Genomic DNA, 12,614 nt, shown 5'->3' with positions numbered 1-12,614 from the left:
AACATAAATTTATGAACCCTACAGGATTAGTTTAGTGCAGAAAACCCAGTGTAAATATCTCTTACGATTTTCATAATATACATTTTCAAAGTTTGGATTGCATGACTTTTGAAACATACTGTAGTATGCACAATTGCTAGTAGGTGGTTTCCTTGCGCCTGATTTTCAGAGCTGGCACCTAGCATTGAAAAAAAATTTTCGAGCACTGGGTTCAACACAAAAAAATTACAATCTGATGAACTCGAAATGCAACTGTATTTTCAGATATTCAACGACTATTGTAACGTGCTAGACTCACTCTGAAAGGAGGTGAATAACTTATACAGATAAACCTTGTTGTGTATATGTAACCTACAAGTAAAAACAGAGAAAAACTACATATCCACTTAATTGCTTTTCCTCTTTGCTTCAGTAGTTTAAACCAGTAAACAATGAGTTTTATCAAATTATTCAAGTACTCTTGTAATACGAGGGCAAATTGAACGAGGTCGGCCCGATCACTCATTGTCCTCCACATTTTCCCGTTCATTTTCAAACTCCTTGCACCACCATGCACACTTCGCACTGATAAACACTTATTCCCATACTCTGGCTCCATTTCCCTATGGATATCTGTGGCTGTTTGTCCTTTGCACCATAAAAAACGAATAACACTTTGCTGCTCATATGGCGTGGACTTCCTGAGCACTCTGGCCATCTTTGCCAACTGATAACAGCGCCGTGCCGTGGAAGAAATCTGAAGTTACAATAGGGCTGTTCCAAGAAAGCCTTCTGCATGGTTCGTATATCTCGCTTTTGTAATAACACTTATAACAAGCTAGAAGGAAATTAGGCGCAAGGGCTTTCCGATTTGCCCTCGTATATGAAGAGTGAAAATTAATTTCAGATCATTTTTTTAATAATTTTAAGGTCATCAACTTCCAAGCCCTAGTCATAAGATAATATCCTGCCTTCGAAGATGGGAACCGGTACTGATATATTGGTGAAAATTTAATTACCCATACTAACCAATACCTTTTTTTATGTACTATTAATATCCTGGAAATTATGAGTAAATTAATTATTAATCTACTTTTCATCAATATTGCTTGTGGTGAATATATTTTTTTAATTGCTTTAAGCCACTTAGCGAACATATATTTTTTAATAATAATTGCAATATATCATATGTATAACCACAATGTAACCCTTTCTCTCCTCTTTACAGTGTTGCCAATACAGGAAAGAGAGCTTTTCTGATATGGTTGTCAGTGATTTTGTTTGGGAACCCAGTCACCTTTTTCAGCGGACTCGGAACGAGTATTGTAATAGTTGGTGTTCTCTTGTACAATAAGGCTCGGGAGTATGATCAGCCTCAGCGTGTTGTGCATAAAATTATCGAAAGGACTCCAACCAAATATGTTTCCAGTAGATAGTGGTTACTTGGTCTTTTTAGGAAACCAACAATACATGTGAAACCCCATGGATTGTGATTCTGTGATTTTATGGAGATGTGTACTTAAATAAACTTCGGTGGTTCTGCGATAACGTATCTTTTCAATTTGGCCATTGGTAGTTCGAGGAGTGTATGGTCGAGTCCACACAATTTTACACTATCGTGAAGAGAGGTGTATATATATTTTGTTCCAAGAGATATTTATAAATTAATTTATTTTCTATGGGGGGATATTGGGAAAAATAATAAAAATAATTCTTCACATTATGCACAAAAATATTTAGACCACCATTTTTTAATGATTTCATGGGTAATTTATGCAATATTGTTATTTTGTTGTTATTTAAATGAACTTGCAATTATGAATATGTTAGCACATTTTATTGTGAATTTAATTTATAGCTTGATTCTTAGTTTGTTGTGCTTTGTGCCTGAAAGTGAAAATCTGTGTATGATGGTCAGTACAATTTTCAAGTTTAAGCCATTTATTATGTATTATTGTGAATTCATCATGTCTTCCACAAGATGGGTCTTAGCATTATATTTAGTGAAATATTGTGTACATTATTATTATCAAGCTTTACATATTTAGTTTTCCTTGTATGTTCATCAGAGTCATCATCATCTTTATTCCCTGATCCACTGAAAAGAAATGTATGTGAGTCCCTGGTTTGGCCCTGGTTTGGTAGCAGGTGTGCACATTGTGTTGGTTCATGCAATCTTTCATAAATTTTCTTGCCATCCACTGTAGGGGGACCAGGATGCCCTTTGTTTAATGTATTCTTTCTATTTATGTGGGTTTCAAGGGTTCTATACACGCTTTAGGGTTGTAAGTTTAATATGTGTGTGTTTGTGTATATATAGTGTCATATTTGTGAGTTCTGAAAGAATATGGGTGTTATGCTCACTTGAACCATCAAATCTTTTATGGAAAACCCCATTTATGAAGAGTTATGGGTAACGAAAAATATAGTGACGCTGGTTACAGAAATGTTTGTTATATCTGCAACAACTGGTCAGTTCCATGTTAGGATAGGATAAGTTGTTGCCAGATCAATTATATTAATTAGGGATGGGACCGATTAATCGGTACTCTATCGGTATCGGCCGATATAGGCATATCAGTGTATCAGTTTATCGGTAAAATTACCGATTATTTTACCGATCCGATATATCGATAAATATCTTATAATTTAGTACAAAATTCTAACATTTTGTTGTAATTTTTATGGATAATCTTCATGCCCTTCTTTCTAAAAAGGTAAATGTCTAAATATTCAACTTCTTTTGCACTGCAGTCACCTTGAAACACACATTTATTAAGGATATCAATGATCATTTCAGGTTCTTTAAGGACCATTTCTAATTTTATATCGGATTGGTGGAATATCGGTTATCGGTATCGGTAAATTTTATATCGGTACTTTATCAGTATCGGCCAAAATTTCATATCGGCCCATCCCTAATATTAATCATTCATTTTTAAAGGCCTAAATTACAAAATATTCACATTTTAGAATTGAATTTAAGCCAATAATTCCAATATAAAGGGCAACAGTAGTATTATTTTCACTTCTGGAGCACAGATTTTTCATTTTCATATTTTCAGTAAATTCTTCAGGATCCACTTTGTCAGGTTGCTTGCCATTACAAATCACCAACCTGTAAAATAAAAAAGAAAGACTACCTACTTTTCCACCACCCTGTAGATACACTTTTTACATGCATGTTGGTCAGTGTGGTCTTCGCATTAACCTCAAATTAATTCTGTTGTGGAAAACTTGTGAGGGGAAATTGCATAATTTTCATGATATTGGTAATGCCATTGTGGAGAGAAGTTACTTTAAATTTGAATTTTCAAGTATCGTCATGCATGTCAGTGGAAATTGGGAAGAGTATCAACATGGGATCAGAGTGGTGTTGGCTCAACCATGGTCGAAAGTACATGGTTCGAGAATATGTTGCCTCATTCTGCTTGAATGGCTGACAGTAAGCTTGTGGAGGCACAAGTGGTTTGGATCCCTCTTTAAACTGTAGGTCCAGTCCTGATTAGCCTTCCTGTGCATAAAGTGGACTTTAAAAACCAAACTAAAATCAAAAGTTGTTGAAATTAGAGACATGTTTAAATAGTCCTAAATACTTTATTAATTGTAGAACACTGCACTGCAATAAAAAACTAGCTACGTAAATTTATTTATGGCAGATTGGAGATGTATGTATTGAAGTGTTATGTAAATTACGGCTCAACCAGAGATGGATGCCTGGATTATTTATATTCCGTGACATTGGTATACGAACTGCGCTACCAAGCATTGGTATTGAAATATCTAGAGGTGGCCAAAGACAGTCCTGAAGTGGACTTGAAATTTACACAGAAGTTGTGACAAGGGAAAGTCTATGCAGATACATCACCAGTTTTTCCAAATAAGTTGCCTTAATCTTGCCTCTTTTTACATTGATTTATTTTTCTATTATCATCACATATTATTTTCATGAAAGTTCCTGCATGATGTAAGACTTTGGATTGAGACAACCTTCAAACATTAGCTGCAATTACTGTGTACTATTTTTGCCTTTTTTGCATGTCTTAACAACTTTACTTGTCCTTATATCTCCGAAAGCTACTTCGGTTTTCATTTCTAAATAAATGCATAATTTCCATTCCATTATGGCTTACTTTGGCTTAACTTTGTTTCTTTTCTCATGGCGTTGTGAATGACAAAAATGTCAGTGATATAATAATGAGTTCACAAATGAAATGAAAGAGTATGAATAATTTCAATGACGGAGGTAAATATGGTTCATGTTCAACAAGATTTAAGGTGGTTCATTGTAATAAGAAATAATGTACTGTTCATGATATCAAATAGTATTCTGTAGAATTGTCACATTCATGGAAACTTTTGAGTTTCTGTAGTTTGTGTATGTTTAAAAAAATTGTATTGCTGTATATGAAACAAATTACTCTTGCCGAAAAGAAAATGCCCTGCCTTTTTACTCAAGGTTTAATCAAAGACAAGTTAGTCTTCATTATTTTTTGTGTGTTTATGTATACAAATCTTAAAGAAATTTCATAGTGAGTGTTATACTTCAATTATCATGTATAAAAATTCTTGTTTAACATTATTGGGAAACTGCCTCTTTTTGTAGTGTGTGAAAATTTAATGTTGCCTTGTATTGTAAAATTTTATGGTCTAATTAGTATTTTTTATGTGTAGAAATTGATGCCATAATACTTTTCAGCATTCTGGAAAGGAAAATTTTACTTGTTACATTTGGAATTTGTTCTCAAGGCATCAAAGTCAATTGTGAATTTGTATAGGTGGGTTTCAGCAGTGTTGGGAAAACACACTCACTGCACAGTGCTTCTGATCCCACTTAAAAACTGTAAGTTCTGTCCCAGTTAGCCTACCTGAGTAAAAGGCAGACTGTAAAACACACTTTTGCTGCCTTGTTTACAAGCCTTTTTTTCTGCTCTTCCTGTATGCGAATGCAGGTAAGCATGTAGCCTGGTACATACCATTTCGTTGCCATCAGATGTCGTAAGATTAGATAAATGTATGAATTCGCTTTGTTTGTACATTTAACCCTTGGTGCAACAGCCCTTGAGGGTCAAGGTCCACCTAGTGTCTGCCGACTTACTCCCACATGCTTCAGCAGAGGTCTGAGATCATTCAACCAGTTACGGGGTGACGTGTGGTCAGCACGATGAACCTCCAGTCATTGTTGTAGATTTTCCATTAATGGGTTACACTTCTCATTCATAGCTCCCCAATTTCCTCACGGTGGTTGCCACGGTCCCATACACTGGCCAAAATTCCAGGAGAAAAGTCGTTGAGCTTTCCCCAGGAGATTCAAACCAGCATGCACCCTGTAGCGTGACCCAAAGCCTAATGACAGACTCCACGGCTATGGTGCTGGACTGTTTCCACATTTGCAGATATGTTTTACTACCGTCGCACCTGAAATTAAGCAAAAACTGTATTCAATGAGGACCGTTGTTTGTCTCGCAAGTACCTCATATTCAATCCGGGTAGTGGTAATGCTGTAAGCTTGTAATCATGAGGTCCCAGGTGCAGGGCAGTTGGAGTACATTGCACAGTGACATCGTGTAATCAAGGCACATAGTGGTTCGGATCCCACTTTAAACTGTAGGTCCAGTCCCGATTAACCTTACTGTGCATAAAGTGGACTTAAAACACCAAATCAATCAATCAAACATGGCACAGTGATTTGGATCCTACTTTAAACCGTTGGTTCAGTCCCAATTACTCTGTGCAGACTACCGTGGTGGAGTGCTTAGAACAGCTCAGCACTCTATCATGCCACAGGTCCTAGTTATGAATCCCAGCACCTGGGCATAGGTGTTCTTTGCGAGTGTCCCTTCATCAGTTTCATCATATCACTCATACTCATCTTCATGATTAGCCAACAGTGGCAGAAACGCGAAGTAAAATAAACTGAATGAATTAGCCTCTGAGCATAAAGTGAACTTAAAACAAATCGTAGCAAACAAACAAAACATAAAACAAATCTTAGCAAACAAACAAAACTTAAAACAAATCTTAGCAAACAAACAAAACTTAAAACAAATCTTAGAAAACAAACAAGTGAAAGCTCTTTGTGCAAAAATAGATGACGATTTGACTATAATAAGCATGGTTGTGACACAGATTTTTAGGAACTGGAAAATAACAAATAGAAAGCATTCATTTATCTTGATTTGTAACAAGAAAAGAGATAAAGTTGATGTTTGGTTTTATGTCCACTTTTATGCATAGATAGCCTAATTGGGACTGGACCTACAGTGTAAAGTCGGATCCAAACCCCTATGTGCCTCCACTGAGTATCGAACCTGGGACCGCTTGATTACAAGGCAATGGCATTGACCACTATGCCACCGGGAAGCCCAAAATAGATAAAAGTAAGCAAAGGTTGCAATAGCTGCAAAGTCACAACTTTTTCATCCCATTGAAGTGAAGGATATTTGGGCTATTGTTAAAGAGTTCTAAAAATGCTTGCAAGTGTGTTTTATTTCTGATGTTACAGAACGGCATGCCATTCTGACAACTGTTTGGGAGAAGTAAGACATAATATCTGTTCATTATCACAATGTAGGATAAAACTAAATATGTAGGAACATTCACACGATCATATATAAGTACGAGGGTCATACTGAAAGTAATGAGCAACAATTTTTCATGAACAAAGTTTTGGTTTTATTAAAGAAAAAAACATGCTACATCATAATCTACAGACTTTTCTTTACTTTTCAACCGTGTCTCCATTTCTTTGCATGCATTTTCCGCACCTTTCTGGAAGCTTGAAAATACCCTTACGGTAGAACTCCGTTTCAGCTGCTTGCAGACACTAACACACTGCTTTCTGTATGTCCCCCATCGTCTGATAGTGTTGGCCTCGTAACTGTTCCTTTACAAAACAAAGAGAGAATAATCAGAGGGTGCAATGTCGGGACTGTAGGGAGGATGAGGCACCCCATGTTACCAATTTCCTCCCTGTTGAACTGAGCAGTGTGGCCGTACATTATCACGTTGAAGGATGATTTTCTTTCCAGGACATTTATCCTGCATTTCACGACGGAGCTTGTGAAGGGTTTGGATATAATTGCGAGCATTTATGGTTTCCGTGGTTCAAGAAATTTAATCAGAATGCACCCATTTGTTTTCCATGTTGTATTCCGTTGAGACAGTTCGTGGACGACTTCTGGAGGGTAATCTTTGATGCTCGTGTTTCCTTTTAAATGTTTTACCCATCTCTTAACACTGCTAGCTAGCACCCATTCATACATCTCTATATGCACGCTGAAATCTATTGTGAATTTCAGCAAAAGGAATTCAATCACAGCACGTTGTTGAGAAACTAAACATCACTGTCAACTATTTTTAAACAACTGAATGCGCCCACGCGATTGAAGTTAATGATGTCACACTACCTCGACGTGTTCAGTAAAGTCTATATTTTGCAATGATTTACTTTGTTTACAAGTATTGATGGATTCTGATTTTTTTTAAATTGTTGCTTTTTTCTTTCAGTATGCCCCTCATTTGTATACAGTTGGTAAAGAAAAAATAGCGACACTTGCTTGGACACGATTTACAAATGATATATTAACCAGAATGAAGGTTGACACGAATTTTTTTTATCACTGTACAATGTATATTGGTAATGACCATTACAATCTCCTAATTTACACCACAATTTGAAACAAATAAACACATGATATTGAATTTTTATGCATATATATGTAATTATGCATGTAACGTACAATATCACAATGATATGGTGTAATTTAAAAATTGCAAATAAACATCAAAACAACTAAAAATCATCACAAGCAATTTGCTCGTAATACACATGGTAATCAAACATTTGGTTTACCAACAGGTACAAAAACAGTTCACTAGTGTTTGGTAGGCTCCCCCCCTTTGCAACAAGATTACAGTACTCAAAAATGTCTTGTTGCACAGTTTTCTACTCCTAGTGGCCCACAGATTTTCAGTGGGATTCATATCAGGAGAGTTAGTTGGCCAAGGAAATCTTGGAATATCCATGTCCATGAACCATTGATTAACAATTTGTGATCGATGGCATGATGCATTGTCATCCTTGTAGATGAAGTAGTCCATATTTGACCCAGAAAAGTGATCTCTGGCTGTTGACAGTAGTTTGTGCTGTAGAATGCGTAGGTATTTTCGAGAATCAACTGATACTTCATATATCTCGATCCTTCTGACACCTTTAGCTGTGAAGCAAGCCCATACCATTACTCTCCCAGAGAATTTCTGTGTTTCAGAAATACAATCATTTTGAAGTTCCTTGCCCTTTCTTAACCACAACTTCACTCGTGCATCGTTTCCTAGAATTCTAAATGTATTTTCATCTGAGAAAATCACGTGTTTCCAGTCATCCTCAGTCCAGCTTGTGTATCGACTCTCAAACTCGTGTCTTGCTGTACCGTGGGACTGTGTTAGCTTGGGCTTCCTACGCTGTTTTTTCTTGGTAATGCCCACTTCTCGCAATCAAGACACTACACTGGTATGACCGAGATCAATTCCAAGGTTCGTTCGCAGAACAGACTCAATTTGGCGAGAACTCAGTTCTCGATTCTTCAATGTTGTTGTTTTTACTTTGCGATCTGCCCTAGGTGATGTTTTCTTCCCTCTGCCACAACATTGTCGGTGACGATTTGTGATGTTCATTCTGTTTTATATTAACTGCCTGTTGTTGAATGATGAATTTTCAATATTTCACCAATCTGTCTCAGGGATTTGCCTTCAGTATGCAAAGCAAGGATTTGCCCTTGTGTACGGGGTGAAATGTCACATTTTTTACCCATTTCGGCTCATTCACAGTTTCCAGACAGCAACAATACTATCTCGCGACACTGTTGAAACAATACGCAGTCACTGCACAAATAATAAAAAGTCACCACGTAGTCAGTTAAAGCCGATAAAAGAAGCTCCTTGCACAGACTTTTTACGCCTTCACAGCACCTGCTTTCTCAGAAACTGAATGCTTGTATGATTTCAGCACCATCTGGAGGGTGTATTAACCCCTTAAGCGGGGAGCCCGAGTTGTGCTCGGGCATTTGAATTTGGCAGCTTTTTGTGCATTTCAGATCCAGTCAATGTTCCCGCAGCGGGGAATTATTTTCTTTAAATGGATATACAGTAGTACATACTTAGATACATTTCGTTTTGTACAGTTTTGTACATTTTGCTTGTATGTTTGTGTGTTCATTCACCTTTCTTTCATTTACAAGACATGTAATGTCATAATGTTGTCCAGAGCCATGTGCCCTCTTGTACAGGGGTGGACTGGGGGCTCGATGAACTGGAGTTTTAAGATTCAACATACAATTTACTTTAAATTATGTGTGCAGTAGTTTCAATTCAAATTTAGGTTTAAGTTTCTCTCTCTCTCTCTCTCTCTCTCTCTCTCTCTCTCTCTCTCTCTCTCTCTCTCTCTCTCTCTCTCTCTCTCTCCCCCTCTCCCTCCCTCCCTCCCTCCCTCCCTGACAATGTAGTGAGACACATTGCTTTAAATTATGAGTGCAGTAGTTTCAATTCACATTTACATTTCAGTTACACACACACTCTCACTCTCTCTCTCTATCTCAAAAACAACTGCGCATCGGTTTCCGCATAGTGTACACAACAATACCCAAGAACAATTCGCATTACCCAATCTGAAGTTGGAATAAACTTTCCTGCCTGAACCTAGCTCGGGCAACCCACTTAACGTTACACATTGCAACCCCGAACACAGCTCGGGTAACCTGCTTGTAACTCAATGAATAAAATCGAAACACCCACTTAAGGGGTTAACAATACAGGAACACGTGACTAGCACCACTCGTGGACAAAGACGTCCCATAAAACCCAATAGTATTCTGCTTTCATTTGCTTTTTATATGTTGATGTTCATGAAAACTGATGTAAGGATGGTGTGTCGCTATTATTTTTTTAAAAAACTGTAATAATAATAATAATAACCTGTGGTGCAACAGCCGGTGAGGGCCAGGGTCTACCTACTGACTGCCGGCCTCATTCCCACCTGCCGAGGTGGGAGATCAACCAACCAGTTATGGGGTGACACGTGGTTAGCATGACAAACCCCCAGTCCTTGTTGTAGGTTGTTTTGACTGGATTATCTACATGGATGTACTATTAGAAAGAAAATCTTTATTTTGTGTAACAAAGTGTAGTTTTTAAAATCAAATTCTGGGTTATATTCACCATTTTATCACCAAAAAGCCATTTTCCGTACCACTTTCGATCCTGAAATGTGCCCAGTTTTCGTACCAAAATCTTGGTACCATAAATATGTGACTTTAGTGATGATGCAATGAAATTTATGAAGAGACAGTAGCTTCATTCTCAAAGAATCGGCGCTATTTGAATAACTAACCCAGTACAGTTTACCATCATGAATGAAACTTGTAATTTCCCCACATTAATTTATATGAAGATTGCACCCTATCAATTCCACAGTGCAATGGTTTATGATGCAGATGAAACCCATGTATACTAGGGGCTATATTAATGGTAATAAGTTGGTCAGCAATACAATAAATTTGCAGTTTCTTATTTTCAAATTGTTTGTTCTTTCCTTAAGATTGTATGTCTTATAGATAATAGTTTAATTTCAAGTTGTATTGTTTTGAATTTACAACAAGAAGGCTTGAGTACAAATATTGTATGCAATTTAAAAATAAACGAATGTGAACATATGCAATGATAACACATGACTGATAATCGTTGATCCCTGATGCTTCTGAGCGAAAGCAATTGTTTTTATCCAAAATTATAAATGTAGAACTAATAAAGGTGTAGAGCATAATCATGAAAAATATTATAGAATTGTAATATCAAGGTCCTTGTCTATGTATTACTTTGCAATTATGATTAGCTAGTGTAATTTATAACAAATTAAATGGTTCATATTTATGTAGATGTTCAACAATGTTTTATGTGCTGTAGCATCTTCTGTAGATGATGAAGTTGTAAGGGTACATTTTTATTCCATGGAAAAAGAGAGAATAGGTTTAGAAGAGATGGTCTACAAAAATGGTACTGTGCAATACACGTGAGGTAATTGTCAATAAATGGGTACAATTTTATTATGTGAAAATGTAAATATGTTACATGTGAAATATGTATAATTTATGGACATGAATACTATAAAAAAAATCAAAGAAACGTGCGTTTAGAAATTGAACTGTATTTTTTTAATTTGCAATTTACGGAAAATTAAAATTTCTATTTGGAAAAGCAATAATTGCATTATCATTATTACTCTTTATCATCAGTCTTATTTTTTTCTAAAGTGTGCACGCTTCTCAAAAATCTAAAGGCATTGGTTAAAATGCTGTCATCATCTCCCAATATGGAAGAGTGGGAGTCAGGAAGATTAAAATCTTGTCTGAGGAAATTCAAAAGTGCACATTCTAGCACTTGAAGTAACATTGCAGAACTGATAGCCCAGCCCTTGTAGCAAATGACTATGGGTGATATGGCTGTGTCCAATGTGAAGCCAAATTAGTATTTTCTCTTCTCTGTGGGAGGGATGCTAGAGGAATGCCATGCACCAGTGGTGGACTTGACAGCGTGGAGCTTGTTCCCCGTTACCTCATCACATTCTTCATGCCAGATTTCAAGGAAAAAAAGCGAATCACGTTCTGAAGGCTCGTGACAGGTTGAATGTGGACCAGAATATTACTATAGTAAATCTTGAAGCTTTTCTGGTGACGAATCATGAAGACATTTCCTGGCAGAAAATTGAACTACCTTGTCACACTAGCTAAAAAAAGGCAAAGTGCTCCCCTGTGCTATGCTATGCTAGGCGTATAGGTGGTGTGGGGTTAGGGCCCCACACTTTCTTTATCACGGCCACCCCCCAGAGTTTACTCCAGGTACCCACTTTATACAACGCTGGGTGGGCGCCAGAGCAGCTTGAACAGGTGGAAAAAATCCTGGTTCTCCCCTGCTGGGGATCAAACCTGGGTCTCTCGCATGGTAGTCAGATGCCCTAACGACAGCTACATCAGCTGCACAATATAGCTAAAAATATCTAAATTAATCTGAAACACACAACAGGTGTTGATTAGGTGGGAAATTTGTCTCAGTTCTTATTTATATATGAAAAGGTTTGTGGCCCTTTTGAAAATTTGGTGAGATGGAAAGTTACATTATAAATACCACACATAAAACTAATATTAGTGGTAAAAGTTAATGAATTACCAAGTTCTATTGGATATTGTGTCGGAGTGGCTCCAAAACTACGGGTGCGAGGGCAGTTTACTTTCCCTTAGTATTAGGTTAGTCAAAAAGTAAATGCAATGTTTTTCTTTTCTTCCGTAGGTTGGCTGTACAGCTTTCTGTGCTTGCAAGCCGATAGATAGTATCGTTGTCTTCGCCTGTGGCAGGTTACAGCGTCATCACTTCAGTTCGCTCTGCAGTGTTGCCAAGTTAACATGGCTGCACCACTGTCCGTGTGCACCACAGAAGAACAGCATTCTGTAATCTGTTTTTTGTGGTCTGAAGGTGTACCAGGAGCTCAAATCCATAGAAGACTTTCAGCACAATACGGTGACAATGTTTTACCACTGCAAAGTGTTTACCAGTGGATTGAAAAGTTTAAAAGTGGTCGAACAAGT

The 12,614-nt window shown here is 37.1% G+C and overlaps 1 protein-coding gene across 1 annotated transcript in view; it reads left to right on the top strand.

Moving 5' to 3' along the window:
* The window catches only part of LOC145981541 (solute carrier family 35 member E2A-like), a 50,256-nt gene extending 39,026 nt beyond the window's left edge, over positions 1–11,230 (top strand). The window contains 1 exon segment of the mRNA XM_083114851.1: positions 1,208–11,230. Coding sequence (XP_082970977.1) covers positions 1,208–1,415 — 208 coding nt within the window. The 3' untranslated portion in view covers positions 1,416–11,230.
* The last annotated feature ends 1,384 nt before the right edge of the window (positions 11,231–12,614 follow it).

Source organism: Lepisma saccharinum, chromosome 29 (genome assembly GCF_977018435.1).
Source record: "Lepisma saccharinum chromosome 29, izLepSacc3.1, whole genome shotgun sequence".
Lineage (NCBI taxonomy): Eukaryota > Metazoa > Arthropoda > Insecta > Zygentoma > Lepismatidae > Lepisma > Lepisma saccharinum.
The sequence above is the reverse complement of the archived record's forward strand: the minus strand, read 5'-3'. Positions and strand labels throughout refer to the sequence as shown.